This window comes from Condylura cristata, unplaced genomic scaffold (assembly GCF_000260355.1).
Source record: "Condylura cristata isolate star-nosed mole 26May11 unplaced genomic scaffold, ConCri1.0 scaffold00015, whole genome shotgun sequence".
Lineage (NCBI taxonomy): Eukaryota > Metazoa > Chordata > Mammalia > Eulipotyphla > Talpidae > Condylura > Condylura cristata.
In genome coordinates, this window is record NW_004567116.1 from 3,056,744 (window position 1) to 3,075,786 (window position 19,043).

At 55.3% G+C, this 19,043-nt stretch overlaps 2 protein-coding genes across 3 annotated transcripts in view; both read right to left on the bottom strand.

The window, feature by feature from the left end:
• MARK2 (MAP/microtubule affinity-regulating kinase 2) overlaps nucleotides 1-547 on the bottom strand; it is a 50,606-nt gene extending 50,059 nt beyond the window's left edge. The window contains exon 1 of the mRNA XM_012725468.1: nucleotides 526-547. The gene's annotated coding sequence lies outside the window, so the exon portion shown is untranslated. The remainder of the gene's footprint in view (nucleotides 1-525) is intronic.
• A 9,175-nt stretch (nucleotides 548-9,722) lies between these two features.
• Nucleotides 9,723-19,037, bottom strand: LOC101624945 (chromosome unknown open reading frame, human C11orf84). 2 transcript variants are annotated; one of them, XM_004683368.2, is made up of 6 exons: nucleotides 18,848-19,037; nucleotides 16,025-16,354; nucleotides 15,804-15,953; nucleotides 15,500-15,649; nucleotides 15,169-15,375; nucleotides 9,723-10,503 (listed from the first exon to the last, which is right to left on the bottom strand). In XM_004683368.2, exons 1-6 carry the CDS (start codon nucleotides 18,972-18,974, stop codon nucleotides 10,292-10,294), a joined length of 1,176 nt encoding a protein of 391 aa, XP_004683425.1. In that variant the 5' UTR covers nucleotides 18,975-19,037; the 3' UTR covers nucleotides 9,723-10,291. The 2 variants fall into 2 exon arrangements, with proteins under 2 accessions (XP_004683425.1, XP_012581113.1); XM_012725659.1 differs by having other exon boundaries at nucleotides 10,417-13,820.
• Between the last annotated feature and the right edge of the window lie 6 nt (nucleotides 19,038-19,043).

Here is a 19,043-nt window from a genome sequence, read left to right on the forward strand (position 1 = left end):
CTCTCTTGCCTACATCCCTGTATTCAGGGTGAGCCACTGCCAGTCACCTCAGCTCCCACCTATACTTCTGGGTCCAGTTCAAATATCACCTCAGATGTCTGAGCCTAACTCAGTTTCCAAAGACTCATTATTTTCAGGGCCTCTGGATGCGCCGCTCGGGCTAGGCCGCGCCGGCTCCGAGCGGCTCCGGACCGCACCCCCCCGACCCCCGGCTGGGCTGTGCCGCCTTTCGGCCGGGCTGCGCCGCTCCGCCTACTCTCTGCCGCCGCAGCCGGCCGCCTGCCTCGCTCCTCCCCTGCCCTCAGCTGCACTGCTCCGCGCCCGGCACACAGGCAGCCGCCGCCGGACCTGCTGCTCCCAACATGGCCGCCACCACCGCCAGCCCTCGGCTCTTTCCGCCGGCAGCAGCCGGAAACATCCGAAGCGGCAAGGAACGGGAGGGGGGCGCGCCTCCTCCTCCCCGCCAGGCTCTACGGGTGAATTCCGGAAACACCCGAAGAAACTAATCTCCGGGGACGCGCGCACCTCCTAGATACCGAACACCGAGCTTCGGCTCTGTTTACGGAAATCCACGAAGCGACTCCAGGCCCTTCTGCCACGCCCACAAGCCTTTCCCCGCCCACTTCAAACTAGCTCTCGGCAGTTTCCGGAAACACCCGAAGCGACTCCGCGTGCCGCGAGTCGGCCACGCCCCCTCCCGCCCCGCCGGCGACAACGGTCGTCGGCCATTTCCGGCAACACCCGAGGCCAGCGAACGCAAGTTCATCTCCGTGGTGCAGAAACTCTGAATCTTCGTTTCTTTTCCCGTCAATTTTCGGGTATTTTGAAATCTGGAACGGGAAGTTTGGATCACCTGTCCTTGTTAATATTTGACAAAATAGAAAATTAGACTTTTAGCAGCCCCTGCGACTGGCATCTTTTGGTTCTAAAGTAATTTTCCATGTGCGTGTCCGTTCGTCTGGCAATTCATAAAGTCCATCTTGTTTATCACCCAGCCTATCAACCTATGCGTCACCTGTCAAATGCAGCGTTATCTACCACCTACCATCCATTACCTGCCATCCTTCCCCTTGGCTTCCATTTATCTCTCCATGTGTTCTCACCCCCAGGGCCCCTTGAGGACTCGACAGGCACCAGGCCAACGAGCACCCACCCCCTAGGCCCCCCAGCTCTGCGGAGTGAAAACCTGTGTGATCTAGGGGATAATCATACCACCTCAAAGTTTAGGCTCCTTGTCCTTGTATTGAGAGCATCCACACCTTTGTTCCAGTGATGACATCCTAAATAGCATCTTTGAATTCCAGTAACTTTTAACCCCTATAAGGCAAGGAAAGAGACCTCACCTTAATTCACATTTAAAGTATCCTTCCTAAGACAGAAAAACCCATGGAAAAAGAAGAAATTGGCTGCAGATGATCCCAGGAGGGCACTTTGAGAAGTGCCTTGCCTTCCGTAGGCCAGTTTCCTAGTCATCGTGTAAGTTCCTTCTTACCTTTGGAGATTCCCCCATACTAAACAAGGAGTCCACTTCCCCTTGAGTGCCCCCCTCCTAGGTCTCATTCCGCTGGTTCCAAGCTTTTCCCCACCCCTTGTATCCTGGACATTGTAACTTGCTGCTGAGGACTCAATAGCAGTTAAGGTGAGCAGAAACCATGGTTCTCACAGAAGCCAGAGACCAGACCCAAGCAACAAGTCCCCAAAGGTACAGTAGTAGAGAGGCCCCAAGGATTGTGAGAGAAAGTGCTAGTTAGACCTTGAACAGGACCTTGAACACTTGACTTCCAACTCCCAGCTACAGCACCTTGAGCAGAGCCCTTAAGCCCTTAAGCCAATCAGAGAATAGGCAGCCCAACAGATAAAAGGAGAGTATGATGGCATGAAAGTGTTTTCTAAGGCAACAGGTCCAAGCAACAGTCCAGTTATGCATGGGACTCCAGGACCTCTCCCCATGCCCTACTTCAGCTCCATTTAGGCACAGTTGAGGGAAAATTGGACATAGAAGTAGTTGAGAGGAAGGAGAGAAAGAAGTTGAAATAGAATACATGCAGCTCCCCCCAACCCCAAGTCTTCCCGTAAATCTTTGAGAATGATCTGCCCTCTGGTGGCCAAAGGGAGACATACTGCTGATTACACCGAAGGAGCTATGCAGCCTGGGTCTGCCTTGGAGCTCCTCGCCAGTGTCTAGGTAGACCCCACCACTGCCTCCAGCCTTCTGCTCACTAAAAGCTCCCATCCCTGCCCTATCCCTCTTGCCCCCCACCTATCCATCTTCTCCTTCACTTTCCCTACACAAGGCTGCCTAACCAGTCTTCCCTGCTTAGGCTCCCTACAACTTATCCCACCAGACAAACATACCTAAATAATCTTCCTCAAGTCCAGCTCCAGTGACATCCCTGGCCTACTAGAAAGCTCTCACTAGCTCCCTTATGGGATAGGTAGGGCATGTTTGATGGGCAGTGGCATGTGTGCTCTCACAAAGACCTGCTCTTAGAAGGAATTTGAGTTCAATTTAATGTTCTGCTGTCATCTTGAATTTTTTTACTAAGGCCTAGGTGTTAAGTGTCAGTTCTACCATGAGGGCCCACTGTGAAGGCCCACCTCTACAGCCTGAGCTCCAGCCCAAGCCAGGATGCTGACCCAATCTGTTGCATCAGACTTGTCACACCTGCTGCTTCCCTCAACAGTGAATCACAGTAGATCCACCTGTTCTAATTCCCATTCTGTCTCTGGTGAATCTTCTCATCCCCTGCACCTCTGGCCTGCACCCCAGTTCTTCATGCAAAAATAAACACAATCTTTAATTTTTTTTTTAACTAAAGGGGCCTCTCCTTGTCTTTTTGCACTGGATCCCACAAATTACATAACAGGTCCCAGCAGGGAATATCTTTAGCCTGCTTTCACAGCTTTACACAATCTGGTCTCAGCTGACCTTGCTAAAATCCTCTCCAACTAGGTATGAGTGGTTGACACCTCCCCCCAACTCCTGTAAGCCACCAAGCTCTCTTGCCTACATCCCTGTATTCAGGGTGAGCCACTGCCAGTCACCTCAGCTCCCACCTATACTTCTGGGTCCAGTTCAAATATCACCTCAGATGTCTGAGCCTAACTCAGTTTCCAAAGACTCATTATTTTCAGGGCCTCTCTGGTGGCTCAGGAGTTTAAGTCTCAACACTATCGCCAGCTACGACAGCATTTCTATCGCCAGCTACGACAGCATTTCTATCCCCAGCCAGGAAGCTGACCCACAGGGCGCAGCAGACCTTTCCTGTCTTGCCTGCTGCTCCCCTCAGAAGAATATGTCAGTGGATTTGTCTGTTCTGCTCCCCACTCTGTCTCTGGTAGGTCCTCTCACCCCCCCCCCCACACCTCTGGCCTGTACTCCAGGTCTTAAATGTCAGTAAATAAAAAATAAATTTAAAAAATGATTAATTATTGCCACAATTTTACCCTCTCTAATTTGCAAATTCATTCACCCCACAAATCTCTAGTAAGCACCACTATGTGCAAGGCCTAGTTGTAGGCTCTTCACCTAGAACAACAAACAAAATAGTCAAATATCTCTATCCTGAGGGACTTACATCTCAATTGGGGGAAGACTGACAGTGAATATAATAGTCTGATTAAAATGCCACAGACAAAAAGTAAAGCCCACCAAAGGGGATCAGGGCCTCAGGGGTAAGAGGGTGAAAAATGAGTTGCATGGGTCAGTATGGGCCTTACTGAGCAAAGATCTAAAGGTGATGAGGGCCTGAGCTCTGCAACTATCTGGAGGTGGCATCTGAGGAAGACTGAGGAAGCCAGTCAGCCTAGGCAAAGGCCCTGAGGCAGGAGTGGGCTTTGTTTAAAGAACAAGGCCAATGAGAGTACACAGAGCATGCAGGAGAAAGGGGCAGAGAACTGATGTGGAGTCACTGTCTGGCTTTCTCCAGGCAGATGGTGGGCCACTGCAGTGGCAGGTTGTGACAGGCTCCTGTGCTGAAGACAGTGTCGGAGAAGGCAGCCTGGAAGCCTGGATACCAAGATGGAGCCTTGGACGGTGACCTGCGTGAGAGGTGACAGGGACGTGGGCAGGGCAGCAATGGACATCTTGAGAAGTGGTAGGGCTGGGTTGTATTTGGAAGATAGAGATGACAGGAATTTTTTGTTCTAAAAATTTTATTTTATTAATTTATATATATAAGAACTGGGGAATAGGCCAAAGGTGTGGGGGGTGAGAGGATTAACCAGACACAGAGTGGGGAGCTTGGGGAGCTGAACAGGCTGATCTACTGAAATCCACTGCTGGGGGAGCAGCAGGGAGACAGGAGGGGCCTGCTGCACCATGAGCTTCACTTCCTGGCCAGGGAAGGAACTCGGTCTGCAGTGGCTGGTGACAGCTTCATAGGGCTGCAATTAACCCCTTGTGCCACTAAGGAGCCCCCAACCTTTTTCTTGAGGGCTTTAAATTTCCATCATGAGCGTCATTTCTACCTCCATCTGCCATGTGGAATTGAGGACTTTTTAGAGATGTGAAAAAAATGTGCATTTAGAATGGATAGAAGAGACTGTTTATTGTGGGTGTCCCTGCCCATCCACCACAAGGACGTGAGTTGCAGTTTTGCTCCCTTTACTGGCTTGCTCCAGCGCGGGAGGGCTACGGACCACACAGTTAAGCCTCAGATAGTGAGCAGGAGCCACTGTTTATGAACAGAGACGTCAAAACACAGAGGAGTTGGTTCCTGTCAAGTGGGGGAACAGGGGCGTCACTGGGGGCTTCCCAGCCAGGTGAGGCGGCTACTGAAGGCTGCTCCTTGCTAGCCGTGGGGTCTCAGGCAAGCCTCTTCACTGCTCTCTGCCTTCATTTTCCCATCTGCTAAAAGGGATAATAAAAAAAGTACTACCTCCTTGGGTTCATTTGTGCAGCGGTAACAAATTCACATGAAACATGCTTAGACAGAGTCTGGGGGTGGCCAGTGCTGTGTGGGCTGTTTTAAAATAATCTAGAGGGCCCTTCCTGGTGGCGCAACAGGTTGAAAAGTGCAGTACTAGGAATGAAGTGCAGCCACTACAGCATGAGTCCCTGGCCAGGGAGCTGACCCACATGGAGCAGCAGACCTGTCCTGACCAGTCTGTTACTCCCCTCAGCAGTGTATTTCAGTGCATCTGCCTGTTCTTCTCCCCACTGTCTCTGGTGAATCCTTTCACCACCACCCCTGCACCTCTAGCCTGTACCCCAATTCTTGTATAAACTAATAAATATCTTTTTTAAAATCTACAAGAACGGGCAGTGGGATATACAGATAAACCACACCCTCCCGTCAATAGTTTGGAAGCAAATCCCAAACTCTGAGTATAAACACCACACACGGATCTTTAAGGTTTCAGAACTCTTTCTCTTAGCACAAAAGAAAAAGATAAACCCTGGGCCCTCCCTGGTGGTGCCATGGGTTAGGACACAGCACTGCAAGCTGGCTGCAGCGTGTCAGTGAGAGTTCGATCCCCGACCCCGGAGGTGACCCACATGGCGCGGCAGAACCTCTCCTGTCTCTCCCACTGCTCCCCTCAGCAGTGTACTTCGTCGATCTGCCTGTTCTGCTCCCTACAGTCTCTAAAGCCTTTCACCACCCTTTCACCTCTGACCTGTACCCCAGTTCTGTATGCATAAATAAATAAATCTTTAAAGAAAGAAAGAAAAAGATAAACCCAATCATGTCATACTTTTTTTTTAATTTATTTATTTATTCATACAGAACTGGGGTACAGGCCAGAGACGCGGAGGGTGAGAGGATTCACCAGGAACAGAGTGGGGAGCAGAACAGGCAGATCGACAAAGTACACTGCTGAGGGGAGCAGCAGGCTGGCCAGGAGAGGTCTGCCACGCCATGTGGTCACCTCCGGGGCAGGCGGGAATCGAACCCAAGCGGAAGTGGCCTTAGCTTCTTAGTGCAGTGCTTTAACCTGCTGCGCCACCAGGGAGGGCCAATCACGTCATACTCTTGAGGGCAGGCTTTCTTCTTTTGGGTTGTGTAGGGAACTAGCATAGCACCCTCTATCATGCCACTTTCCATGTGACACTATTCCCATCAGACATCCTTTTTTTTTGAAGATTTATTTATTTATGTATACAAGAATTTGGGTATAGACCACAGGTGTGGTGAGAGAGCCATGAGAAGATTCACCAGAGACAGAGTGGAGAGCAGAACAGGCAGGCTGACTGAAATCCACTGCTGAGGGGAGCAGCAGGGAGACAGGAGAGGATTGCTGCTCCCTGTGGGTCACCTCCCTGGCCGGGGGTTGAACTCAGAACGTAGAGGTAACAGCGCTGAGCCTCAGCCCCTGGTCACCAGGGAGGCCCAGCTGTCATACATCCAGAAGCCTCTGTTGGGGTGTCTCCCCTTGTGGGTGGCTTGTTGCTGCAGGTCTGGGTCTGCAAAGCCCCTGAGCCCAACACCAAATGTACTGTCTGTGAGCAGCTGTTTCAACCACAGTTCTGACCTCGGAGAGCCCTGGGTGAATCTCTCAGTGGCTAACTGCTCACCCAGGAAAACAGGGCACCATGGTGAGGGACAAGAGGATTCACCCAAGCTCATGTAGGGTGTGGCTAGGAGACCTACAAACTCTACCCTTTAGAGCAGCCTGTGTCACCTTGATGGCATCCTCCCTGCCTCTGTGGCCTCCGACCTGAGCCAAACAAGAGATACCTGAGGCAATGCCAGATCCTGCCCAGGGGCCCAAGGTTCTCAGGAGCCCAAGGGCCATTTTCTGAAGAAAAGGGCAGGTGTGGAGTAGACTTCTCTCTCAAAATGCTCAGCTTGGTTCCCACCTTTATCAACTGGGGTGGTTGTACTGAGCCCCTCCATTTCATACTGCCAGGCACAGGGCATGATCCCTGCAGCTGCCAGAACCTAGGTGCAGTAAAGTACCTGGGCACCTGCCCTAGCACCAGAGCAATAGAGGTGCTGGGCTTCGTCACCACATATACCACATGCACCATCTGGAGTGACTCAATGGGCACTGGGACAGATGTTGTCTGCACATTGCAATTTTTTTTAAAAAGATTTATTTATTATGCTTTCAGAACTGGGGTACAGGCCAGAGATGTGGTGGGTGAGAGCATTCACCTGAGACAGAGTGGGGAGCAGAACAGGCAAACTGACAAAGTACACTGCTGAGGGGAGCAGAGGGCGGATCAGGAGAGGTCTGCTATGTCATGTGGGTCAGCTCCCTGTCCGGGGATCGAGCTCATGCTGCAGTGGCCTTGGAGAGCCTCATAATGCCATGCTTCAACCCACTGTGCCACCAGGGAGAGCCCCACATTGCAATTTCTAACAGTGCTGCCCACAGGGGTCTTCAATCAGGTTTGTGGAATCAGAAGCCACCAACAGTGGTCACCCAAGGTCCGGCCCCCTGCCGGGCCTCCAGGAGGTGGGGCCTGAGATTGGCTATCTATGTGCTTTGTCAGGGAGGCCACGTGCCCCTCCTTCCTTCCCACAGGCCCTTGTGGTAGCCCATGAGGCAGTACCCTCTAGGGGAGTCTGGGCCTGAGCCAGTGTGAGCATGCCTGGCCGCAAAGAGCTGGCAAAGTGCACACTGGGGTGTTGGGGAACCACCTTACCTGTCACTGTACCTGTAAGCAGTAGGTGTGCTGCCAGGGGAGGTCATCCTGGAAGGGGACCCCACGCAGAGGAAGGGGAGGTCAGGCTAGGGGCTGCTTTCCTGCCTGAGACTTTGTGTCCTTACCCCGCCTTAGCTGTGACACTCCTGCGGAGACCTCTCCCAGCCCCAGGCGAGAGGCTGCCAAGCACAGGGGTGTTGGGGACTAAGGCACAGTGTGTGGTTCCCAAGGCAGGTGCAGCAGCACCTTCTTTCAACAGTTGTGAGTGGGTCTCCCCATCACACTTGGACAAAGTTGCCACCGCCAGCCTCGGGGTCTTACGGAAGGGAAGCTGCTTTGGTGTGTGTTACAGGGCTCCTTCTTCAGGCTGGGAGCTCTGGTCCTGGGAAGGGAAGCTGCTTTGGTGTGTGTTACAGGGCTCCTTCTTCAGGCTGGGAGCTCTGGTCCTGGGCGAGGGGTCCCCAAATGATCCTTATCTGTATTCAGAAACTACCTTCCACACCTGCCCCCTGCCATGCCCCACGGGTCAGGCCCTGGGCTCCGCTCTCCCCACCTCTCCCTGGAAGCACAGAGGTGTCCACAGGCTCCCAGACACACAGGCTCACCCAGTCTCCTGAGCCTGCTGAAGCAGAAAAGACCCAGCTGGCCAGGGTGGGGGCAGAGGGTGAAGTCCCAGAACAAGGCTGCCACCAGCTGCTGTGGGGCAGCCCCTCGGTGCAAAGAACCCCACTCTGGGGACCTTCCTGCGCTGGCTAAGTGTCATACAGGAACACACACCGAAGAGAACTTGACGAACATTTCTTGAGCACCTGCCATGTGCCAGGCCTGCTGCAGGGTGTGAGCAGGTGAAGTCAACAAAAGCCAGGCCCTGCCCCAAGGAGCGCAGTCTAGTGGCCCAACAGCAAGCACATTCACCGCAGCCAAGGCGCGCCAAGCGCCACGACCTCACGAGCTCTAACGTATTTTCTGAATGGTGGACACCCAGCAACACAGCCACACTGCTGGAAAGCACGTCAGCATAAATGTAAACAGCCACATGACTGAAAGGACCGACAGAAAGCATCAGCGAGAATCCATTTGGTGTTCAGAGCATTCAGCATTATTCACATTCTTGCCTATCAGGTAGGATGCAACCTACCAGACACCGGTGGGGGTTCTGGGAATCAGCTGCCATTCCCACGGTGGCCAAGCTGCCTTGGGGACCAGGTGTCCTGAACCTGTTGTTTATTTCTGCGCCAACCAGGGCCCCAAGCATCTTTGTGCTCCTCCAGAGCCTACCAGCTGGGGAGGGGTCCCTGCAGGGCAAGGGCATGAGGTCACGCACACCTGGTCTGGCCCAGGCTGGCCACCAGTGGTCAGCACCCAGCACAGCTCGCTCGTGCCCAGGGCCCTCCCAGCTCAGGCTGTGCCTTCTGCTCAGTCTCGGAAGCAGGGGGGTGGGTGGTGGATGAGAACAGGCATCCTGCAAGTCCACCCAGCACCCTGGAATGCAGTGGTGGAGTCCCTGTTCATCCAGGGAGCTTGCTTCCTAGTCTCAGAGGGAGCACCTGGTCCCCAAAGGGAAAAACAAACCCCAACAAGGATTTGGCCTGTGCTGGTTGGTCCTGGAGAGTAAGGGATCTGGTGAGGAGGGGAAAGTGGGGGCACCTCCTGACCTGGCCCAGGGAAATGGGGAGCCTGACCAAGATTTGGGTTAAGGAAGCCTGGGAGAGGGTGGGAAAGCTGGCAGCTGTGTGCAGAGCAGAAGGGTCAAAGGCAGGATCGTGTTCAGGGTTCACTGTGAGGGAGTCAGCTCCCCCCAAGGCTGGATGCAGCCCTTGCACGAGAGAAAGGTCAAGTGTCAGCCCCTAAGGTTTGAGCAGGCCCCCACTCCCACCATGGCCTCTCCTGGACAGATGCCCAGTGTTGAGTCAGAAGGTAGGAGATGTTAAAGAGAAGGTGCTTCTGACCTCATTTCAAGGACAAGGACATGTGAGGGAGTGAGGGGCCCCAGTCTTCCAGCCTTGGCCCCACTCCAGCCTCTGGGGCAGCTGGCTTTCTGGCTCCCATCCAGGACAGTGGTGCAAGGGCCAGATCACCTGCCAACACCCTATTCCCCCAATGATGGCCCAGACGAACTGTCTTAATAAAAAAAAATAATTTATTGTCAACAAAGGAGATATATACAACAGGAATACTGGTGAAAAGTGAGGGCGAGTGGAGCCCACAGGTGGGCCGCTCTGGCCACCTGCAGGGATGGAGTGGGAAGAGGTAATGGAGGGCTCCTGGTGTAGGACCCTGAACGGATGGGGGAGGAGAGGCGTCCCCCGAGGTAGTGGGACTCAGTTCAAACCCCTTAATGACCACCTCTTGTGTAAGGCACTGTGCCAGGGGAGAATGGTGGGGGCTCAGAGGGAGGGATGAGGCCAGGGACAGGTCTGGGTCAGCAAAAGGATCGGGTGGGTGTTCTCCACAAGCCCAGTGCCCTACCACACACAGACCCCCGCGCCCATGGCACCGCAGGGCCCAGGCTCACACCTGGCCATGAAGCGACATTCTAGTGCCCCAGGTAACAGCTGAGCTGCCCCTCCTCTCCTCTACCCTGCCCCAGCACCTGGTCTTACTCTCTCCAATAGGTGGCCTAGCTGGGCAGCTCTGAGTGATAAGCCAAAGAGGGTGCTGCCCCTTGCCTCCCACCCTCCCCAGAAAAGCAAGAACCTACACACTACTCCCCGCCTCTGGCTGGTGCCCCACTGTGGTGCCAGATTCCGACAAGACTGCGGGCCAGTCTGGGGTGTCACCTGCTCCCACACCCTTGGTGCCCTGGGGGTGTTTGGACCAGTCTTGAAGGAGGCTGACTGCCGGAGGCTCCTCCATCCGCACGCGGATGACCTGGAGATCCAGTGTCCCTCGAAGCCCCGGAGGGGGAGCTGCACAGGGTAGGAGCAGAGAGTCAGGTCCTCCAGATACCCCGAGGACAGTCCTGATTTCCCTGTAACCCTGCCCTTCCCACAGACCAGCGCCTGGTGGGGAAGCAGTGGGAGGCTCACTCTGGGTTGGTTCAGGACCACAGCCAACCGGAGTCAAGGTCAGGCCTCCTGACAGTCAGCGCCCCGCACCCTCTGCTATGGGCATGTGGCTGCTCAGCCTGTCCCCCCCGCAGTTCACTGTAGACTCTGGTCCACCTAAAACTTGGGTGTCCCAGCCAGCAGGGCTCTGCCCAGTGTGGACAGAGGTGACAGGCAGGGAATGCTCAGTGCAGAGCAAGATGGGGTTCTGCCCACAGGAGTCCCTGAGTGATTAGGTGGGTAGAAGGAGCGTGCACCCCAGCTGGCTCATCCTCTCCCAGGGTCACAGCACCCTCCCTGCCCTGGTCAAGTTCGTGCTATTGGAGTAGAGAAGCTCCTTGATATGGGCAAAACCAGGCCTCAAGTCGGCAGCATGGCCTGTCACGCGGGGGCTACGGCATAGCCCTTATGCTGAAGGCAAAACCTCAAAGTGTGTGTGAACTGTTGCAGGGTCTGCGTTGGAGGGGATCTCACTCTACCTTGATTTTAGAGACACAATAACTTAAAATGTAGAAGAAACTATGATTTCGCCAGCCAGGTAGCTTAAAATGACGTAGAAGCCACTGCTGGGTCAGACCAGGGGCTTATCTCCCTGCAAGCTCCCCGAAGGCCAAACCACACTCTTGTTTCTTAGCACAGTGGGGGCCACGGAGCACGCACATGGCGTCCAGCTGTGTTCTAGCTGCCACGAGCGCAGCTGGCTGGAGCAGGCCCAGTTCCTCTCGGAATTTACGTAACATTGGTTGAACCAAGGCACAGGATGAACAGCTAAAAGATGCCCTAAGTTAGGTGGGTACAGAAATATGTTCCATATGGGTGGAGGTAAAAATCAGCCAGGACGGGGAACAAGGACACAATTCCGTGCTGAGGTAACAGGATTTGCTGTGGGGATTTAAGAGACAGGAGAATGATTCCGAGGGTTTGGCACAGGAATTCTTAAGAAAAGCAGAAGGGAAGATAGAAGAGACATAGAGGGGCTGGGTTGTGGGGATTAAAGGGGGGGTTCAGTCTGGACACACTGAGTTTGAGGTCGTTCAGACAACCACATGAAGAGGTCACAGGGCAACTGGAGAGATGTGGGTACCCAGAGACACGTCCAACCTCAGGGGTGAGTGACGGGAACAAAGATGGTTTGTGAGCACGTGACGCACCCTTGAAAGGGTGACCTAAAGAGATCACATGGGAGCGAGATGCTCGGCTGCAGCCAGGGCAATGGGTCGTCTCTTCCCTTCTGTGCAGACACAGCACCTGCTCCGTGCCGGGCGTGGTGTATCACCATGGGACACACAGCATCTTCCCGACCTGAAGGAGCCTGAGAGCTAGAAAGGGGATGAGGGAACAGAAGGCGCCAACATGGGCAGCTAAGACTACAGGAAACAGCAACAAGAACAGCCAGTGAGGCAGAAGAGAGCAGGGCACTGGGGCCCGCGAGGCCACAGGCGGAGGGCACCTCCCACGCAGAGGGGCTGCAGCCAGGAGGGGCTAAGGCTAAGGACTGACTGCTCGATTTCACTTGGTGCGAGTCCACTGACCTTGACAAAAAAGCAGGGGTTGGGACACCGGTGAGCTGGGGGATGCGTGCGGTTCTGGATAAATGATGAGAATGGCCCTAAGTGGCTGGAGGCCGGAGGCAGTTAACAGAGAATGTGCCTCCAACTCTGTTGTAAAGGTTGGGGGACAAGCAGGACAGTGGCTGGAGACAGAAGTCAGTTTTGTGGAGGGAGATCCAGAAGAGAGAACAAAGCTGGTGGTGGGAGAGAAGAGCCTCGAGCTGCTCCTTGGTGAGCGCACCGAGTTTCCCAATAGAATGGGAATCCCACTGTGGGAGGTAACGTCTGAAGGAGCTCAGCGCACAGAAAGAGCTTTCTAAGTGAGGTGCTTTCAAGGAAATTAAAAGCTGACCTTGCTGGTAGGGGCAGGAGGCAGTGGGGTGTAAGCAGGAGTGAGGCCTGAGAAGAGGCAGAGTCATCTTTCCAGAAAACATGATCAAAGAACCAGGGGCACAAAAGCACAAGCCAGAACTTTTGTGGGCCCAGACCACCCCAACCCAGACCTGCCCAAATGCCTGTGCTCCCCCAGGGTCACACTGTCTGCTCCCGACATTTGTGCAAGCCTATGTTCGTACAGGCAGGGGGAGGCTGCCTCCACCCGTGCATGAGACCCAACTGAGCGCTCTCTGCACCAGGCACTGTGCTAGGAGCTGAGGAGACAGCGCAGATGAGACCTGCCCTCAAAAGCAAGGTCCTGTGCTCCCTCCCTAACGCGCACCTTGCTATTCCTTGATCCAGCAGGGAGGCCCACTGTGTCCAGCCCAGGCCCCCAGAGCTGGGCCCCAAGTCAAGGCCCACTTAAACATCAAAACGGATGGGCTCTTCCCCACTATCTCTGGGGGGATCCTCAGGACTCCCTTCTCTCCTGGTCTGGACACCCTCCCTCACCCTCATCCTCTAAGACCCTTGGATTGTTCCAGAAGGTCTTCATTGACTGCTTCACACCCATTTCTATCAGGGAGTTGGCCTGACCACAGTGACCTTTTCCAGCTTCTAAATCCTTGATTTCTAAACTTTTTTTTTTTTTTTAAGTGCTAGGACCTTTATTCAAATAAAATCTTCTAGAACTTGAACACATCAAGTGACCCAGAGCACAGACAACTTGTCAAAGCCTCAAAGGTTCCTGAAAAAATCTGTTTAAGCTTCGGGTTCCTAAATCCACTCCTCTGGGGCTTCTGCTCAGTGCAGAAGCACTGTGGGCACCCAACAGTCTTTTTGCCTCACCGCCTCCCATGTGTACCCCCTGACAGTGCCTGTTTCTCAGGGACAAAGGCAGCCCCCTCACGCCACTTCTGATAGTGTCTCCAGGGCGGGGCCCGGGACCCCTGTGCTGTCCTCAGCCTCTGGCTTCCAGGCCAACCCCCAGCTTCCATGCCCACTAGTGAGATACCTCCTCGGCGCCTCCATCCCTTACATCCTTCGATCAGTAAACTGAACCCCTCAGTCTGACTTTGCCCATTCACCCCAAATGAACTCCAGGCAGGCGTAGTCTGAGCACAGGGCAGACAGGGCTCAAAAGAAGGCTCCCTTTTGAGAATGAAGCCAGGAGACCACTAGCGGAGGCGGCACATCCCTTAGTGGCCACGGGAAGCTGTGGAGATGCCACGGGAGGCTGCGGAGACGCGAGGCCTGAGATCAGAAAAGCGGAGCCCATTTTGGTAAAATAAGGAATAAGAGCCACGTCAACATGCACATGCACACAAACCCCCACTGTGTAAGAGATCTGAATGACACAAACCAAACTATTAATCAGTACTAGCTGCCCCCAGAAGGGGTAGAGCTGGGGAAGTGGCATCGCTGCTTCTTCTCCATACAAGAACACCTTTTGGAGAGCCCTGCTCTGGGACACCCCAACACCCCAGTGCCAGGCTCTGAGGCTCCATCTCCAAATGCACACTTCAGGGCAGCAGGCACTCCTGACATACATCCACTCTTTTCTGAACTCAACTGGCAAGACTGAGAGAGGGACCCGCCTCAGTCCCAGCTCTCCTGGGTTGAGTTCCGGCCTCATGTGCTTCCTGCCACTGCTTGGTCATGTGACTGGGGCCAGAAGATGCCCCGGGCTCAGCCCCAGCCCTGTGACATGTGTCCCGCCGTGAGGAAGGATGAGCCGGCAGTGGAGTCCACATCACTCAGTAGCTGACTTTACAGTGAAGCGGGTCAAGTGGCCCATGGGTAGGCCTAGTGTCCCTCACTGGGGCCTCAGTGGGAAGAAGAGTCAGACAAGAAGGCAGCCTAATACTCTGCCGGCCAGGGCTGGTTTACAGACCACCAGCCAAGGTATGTGGTGGGTGCCAGATGCTGGGCAAGACTTTCGAAAACGGGTCCCCCCAGAACCCCCTAGGGCTTCCTGGAGGGAACTGGGCCAGCTTTTGACCTCCACAGCAGAGGATCACACACATATATTGTTTTTCACTGCCAAATTTGTGGTACTTTATGACCATGGCCACCAAAAAGGGGGACAAGAACCATGGGAAAAAGGGAATAGTCTCTGAGATTTGGTCTCTCCTTCTGGAAGATATTTTTGTAAGGGCCAAAGGAACTACACAGAAATTTCTTAAAATCAGTAGTACGCGATCCAGCCAAGTGCCATGCCCTTGCAAGGTGACTCTGAGTAACGCTCACCTAGATGGTCTGTCAAGTGTTCCCCCTGGCTGGCTCTTCTGTTTTCTGCTAACTGTCCTGTTCTGACCCCTACCCACCAGAGCGAGATGGAACCCTCTCAGGCTCCTGTTGGAATACACCTTGAATATGGGGACAGGTGTGGGATCTGGGGGGGACACGGCTACCCAACCTAGGCACTGATGCCAGGATACTGGGATCATCCAAGGAGTGCTCAGAAAAGTGCAACTCTGAGTCATTCAGATCCATCTACCCTTGGCCCCCTCTCCCAGGGGACTCGGGGCGAACACCCTACACCTACCCCAGGGATCTCTGCTGTAGACCAGACCCAGGGGGGCACAGCCTGACTTCTCACCTGCAGGGGGGCTTTCCAGCTGGGAAAGGCCTCCTTCTGGTATGCCCCCTTCTTTGGGGGGGTCCTTGCTGTCTGAGGTCCTGAGCTGAGTGTGGGAGAAGAGCTGGAGGACGAAGCCAGGGGGGAAGGTGCCGTCAGTGAAGTGCCGGACCTCAGCAGGTGCTGCAAACGTCTCTGTGGACTCTGTGGAGTCAGGTGATGGGGGTTCTGGGAGGAAAGACAGGACAGGGTTATGAACCCAGGAGGCCAGAAGCCTCAGGTCTGAGCCCAAGGCCTCGGGTGAGGTGTAGGTGCTCTGCCTCGCCCTGGCCTTCACCCCAGACCCCCTCACCTGGGTCAGGATCAGGGTCCAGGTCCAAGTCCAAACCCAGGTTTTTGGCCATGGGCCTGCCTCTTTTCTTTCTGACTGGCTCATCCCCAGGAGGCTCCTTCCATCTCTGACCACGAAGCTTCTTGCTCCCAGGCTCCATGACAGGGGCAGCTGCCGAGAGGAAAGCCCACACATCTTTCATAAGGGGCCATGCCCCAGCCCTACAACTTCGGGAAGACCCGTGGTCTGCCAGACTTTCTCCACCCAAAAATGGGCCTGGGCCTGGGCCACCCCTCCTCACAGGCTCCCCTCCCTGCAGACTGACCAGGAAGCTCGAGGGGGCGGAGTCCCCTGGGCCGAATCCTTTTGGGGAGGGATGGGTTGTCCTCAGAGTCCAGGAGAACCACAATCTCAGCTGGCATCTTGGCAGGGTCTGCACTGTTGTCTGGGTCTCCATCGATGTCTTGGCCTGAGTCTGAAGGGGCCATGGGCCAGTGAGCACCAAGCTCCCACAGACCAACCCTGACCCCCCAACTCCCCTACTACCTGAGTTGAGCGGGGACGGCTGCTCAGTTCTGACATCTTGCAACAGGGCCACCCCCTCACTCCAGGCCTCGAGGATGTTGCTCTTCTCGGATGGGCTCAAGTCCAGGGTGTGAGGGTGCTGCTCCAGGATGTGTGTGCGTGCTGTGTCTGCTGAGGGGGCCCGGATCTCGGCCCCACACACCATGCACAGCGCCCGCCCGCTGCCTCCGGGGCTGTTCCCCACCAGGAACTCCTGTTCCCAAGACACTTGCTGCTTGGGTTCCTCATAGCCATCGCTGCTGGCCTCAAGCAGGGTGGGCCTGGGCAGTGGGGGCTTCTCCTGCTGGGCCACTGTGGAGGAGCAGAGGGGAGGGTGATGTCAGCCCAGGTGCTGGCAGCCATGACACGCAGAACACAGTTCTCCAAACTGGCTGGTGAGGATGTGGGGTAAGCACCCCTACCATCTTTCCCCTCTTCTCCTGGGGGCCAGTTATCTTGCCATCCAGCTTCTTCCTCTACCCTTCCCTCAACCTGCAGGTGCCCATGGCAATGTTTCCCAATGGGGACCCATTCTGACATGTCTTCAACTTGGCACATGGCTCCAGACCACTCTGAGGACCTTGACAAATTCCTCCACATCCTCCATGGCCTGCTCAAACCCCAGTCCTGTGAAACCTTTCCGGATGCCCCACTCTGAGCCATGGGTTATACCCATATTGACTTCCACGTCACCGTGCACACTTTCTGGGGATGAAGATAGTGAATTTTATCATCTCACTGTCCCTGGCAAACAGAAGATGCTCAATGAGTGTTGGTTGGTGAATGCTGCCTCCTCCTGCCGCTGAGATGCCTTCAAAAGGCCACCCCATTCCTGAGAACTGGGCTCTCTTGCAGAGGCTCCCAGAGCCCGGAGCCCTGCAGCTGTACCCTTGTCCCCTCTGGTCTGCCCAGCAGCTGCTCAGTGCATCTGAAGTGCCTGCGGTCCTTCAGGGTGACACTGCTTCCACCTGCAAGGATGGGATAAACACACACCCACTCTTCTCCCCTCTGCTTCCTCCAGGGCCTGCACTGTGTCCCATTGCACCACAGGTGCCAGCTCAGCCTGGGGTGCCCATGTTCACATCTGCACCTCCAACCTGGGGACAGCACTGGCACACAGCAACATTTAGAAATGTTGACAAGGCGCTCACTGAAGACCCCCTGGAGTCACCAGAGCGACCTGGGCTCAGGCCTCGGGCTCACTGGGCTGATGGCCTCAACGAAACCTGGACTCAGTGTATCATCCCACCTCTGCATCTGAACATGCCCCCCGCCTCGTTCCCAATCTTTGAAGAAGCTCCTGCTTTAGGATCTTTGTCCTTGCTGTTCTCAGCCTGTAGGCTCTTCACTCGCTCTCACTTCCTCCAGGTCCATGAACAAAATTCACTCTATTTGGGAAGCCACTCCGGTTCATACAGTAGTTCCAGTAAAACACTCATCTCACTCTTCTGCTTAAAGCCCTCTTGACCACTTGCCCCATCTGACATGTTCTACATCTGTCCACCTGCTGACCTACCTTCAATTCTAACTACAAATACACACATTCCAGCGAGCAGTTTCCTGTTTACAGACATTAGCCTAAGGCCTAATACAATGCCTGGCATACAGTTAAGTGCCCCCCCCCCATATCTGTCCAGTGAATTAACTTCTCTGGACTTGTACTTACTTACCCCCAAGGATGGGGACAAGGCAGCAGCTTGACAGAATTAACTGAGACCTGGCATCCTGCACTCCGGAAACAGTATTAGTAAGGCAACTACGCTGCTGGACTGAGAGCTCTGACAAAGGCAGTGAGTGGCCTTATGTCTTCATTTTACAGCCTTCCTGTTTCCAAGTAGGATGAGGGGAAGAGGCCCTCGACCTTTACTTGTCAAAAGGTAAGGTAAACTGAGGCCTTACCCTCCACCTCTTGGGGGGGAGAGTCTCCCTAAAGTAAAGGCTCCAGGAATGTGAAAAGGTATCTGCATCTCCATAAACATTAAGTCTCCCTCGCAGGTGGCCCTTTGTTTTCTTCTGGTTTGCAAGGTCCAGAGGACCCACGAAACTAGAGAAAGGAATAAGGGAGAGGGCGCATTCCCAGAACGAGTCTCCCTTTGGCCTGTTTACTTCTGGGATGGCTGAGTGGCTTCCTCACCCAGCACTTTTTTCCCAAAACTGGGTGCTGTTTGCAATTCCATTCAGCCTGAAGTTCTAGAATCTGACACCTGTGGCTCACACCGAGCAGCAGATCTGGATGGAGTGGGGATGGGCTTTAAGCCTCGAGGGCTCTTCACGTCCTTCTCGCGGGCCCCGGTGGGCGCCCGCCACCATCACCCGGATCGCCCCCACACCCGGCTTTCGCGCGCAGCCCTGGAGGCCTCGCCGCCCCTCGGCCTGCGGCACAGTAGCCCCTGGGCCGGCGGTCTCCGTCTCCCAGGGGCCCGAGGCCGCGGCCGCAGACACCGGAGCCGCCGGAGTTCCGAGCGCTCCCGCTGGGCCTGGGCAAGGGGGCGCTCGGGCACAGGAAGATCCGGAGCGAGTCGGGCGTGGATATGGAAGGCTCCAGACCCCGGGCGAGGGCGGGGGAGGCCGGAGATTCCAGACCTTGTTGGGGGCGGAGCCAGAGCGCGCGCCGGGGCCCCGATCTGAGGGGGAAGGGGCGCCCCGGCCCCAGACGGGGGATGAGGGGGCAAGGGAGGTGCCTCGGAGAGGTGAGGGGTGCTGGGGCCGAAAGCTTGAGCCCCAGCAAGCTAAGCGCCGGGCGTCCGACCGGGGAGGGAAACGCGAGGCCGACGGTGACGCGGAAGTGGAGTCCCCTCCCCTCACCTCTGAGCATCGGCTCGGGCCGCGGGATGACGGCCACCACCATGGCCTCGTCCTCGTCCTCGCCTTCCTCGCATTTGAGCGTCACCTCGAAGCAGTCGAGCGCGGCGCCCTCGGCCTTCAGGGCCATGTTGCGGCCGAGGGCGATCACGGTGACCCGCGCGGGAGGTCGCGCTCGCAGGCCCGGGCGCGCAGCCGG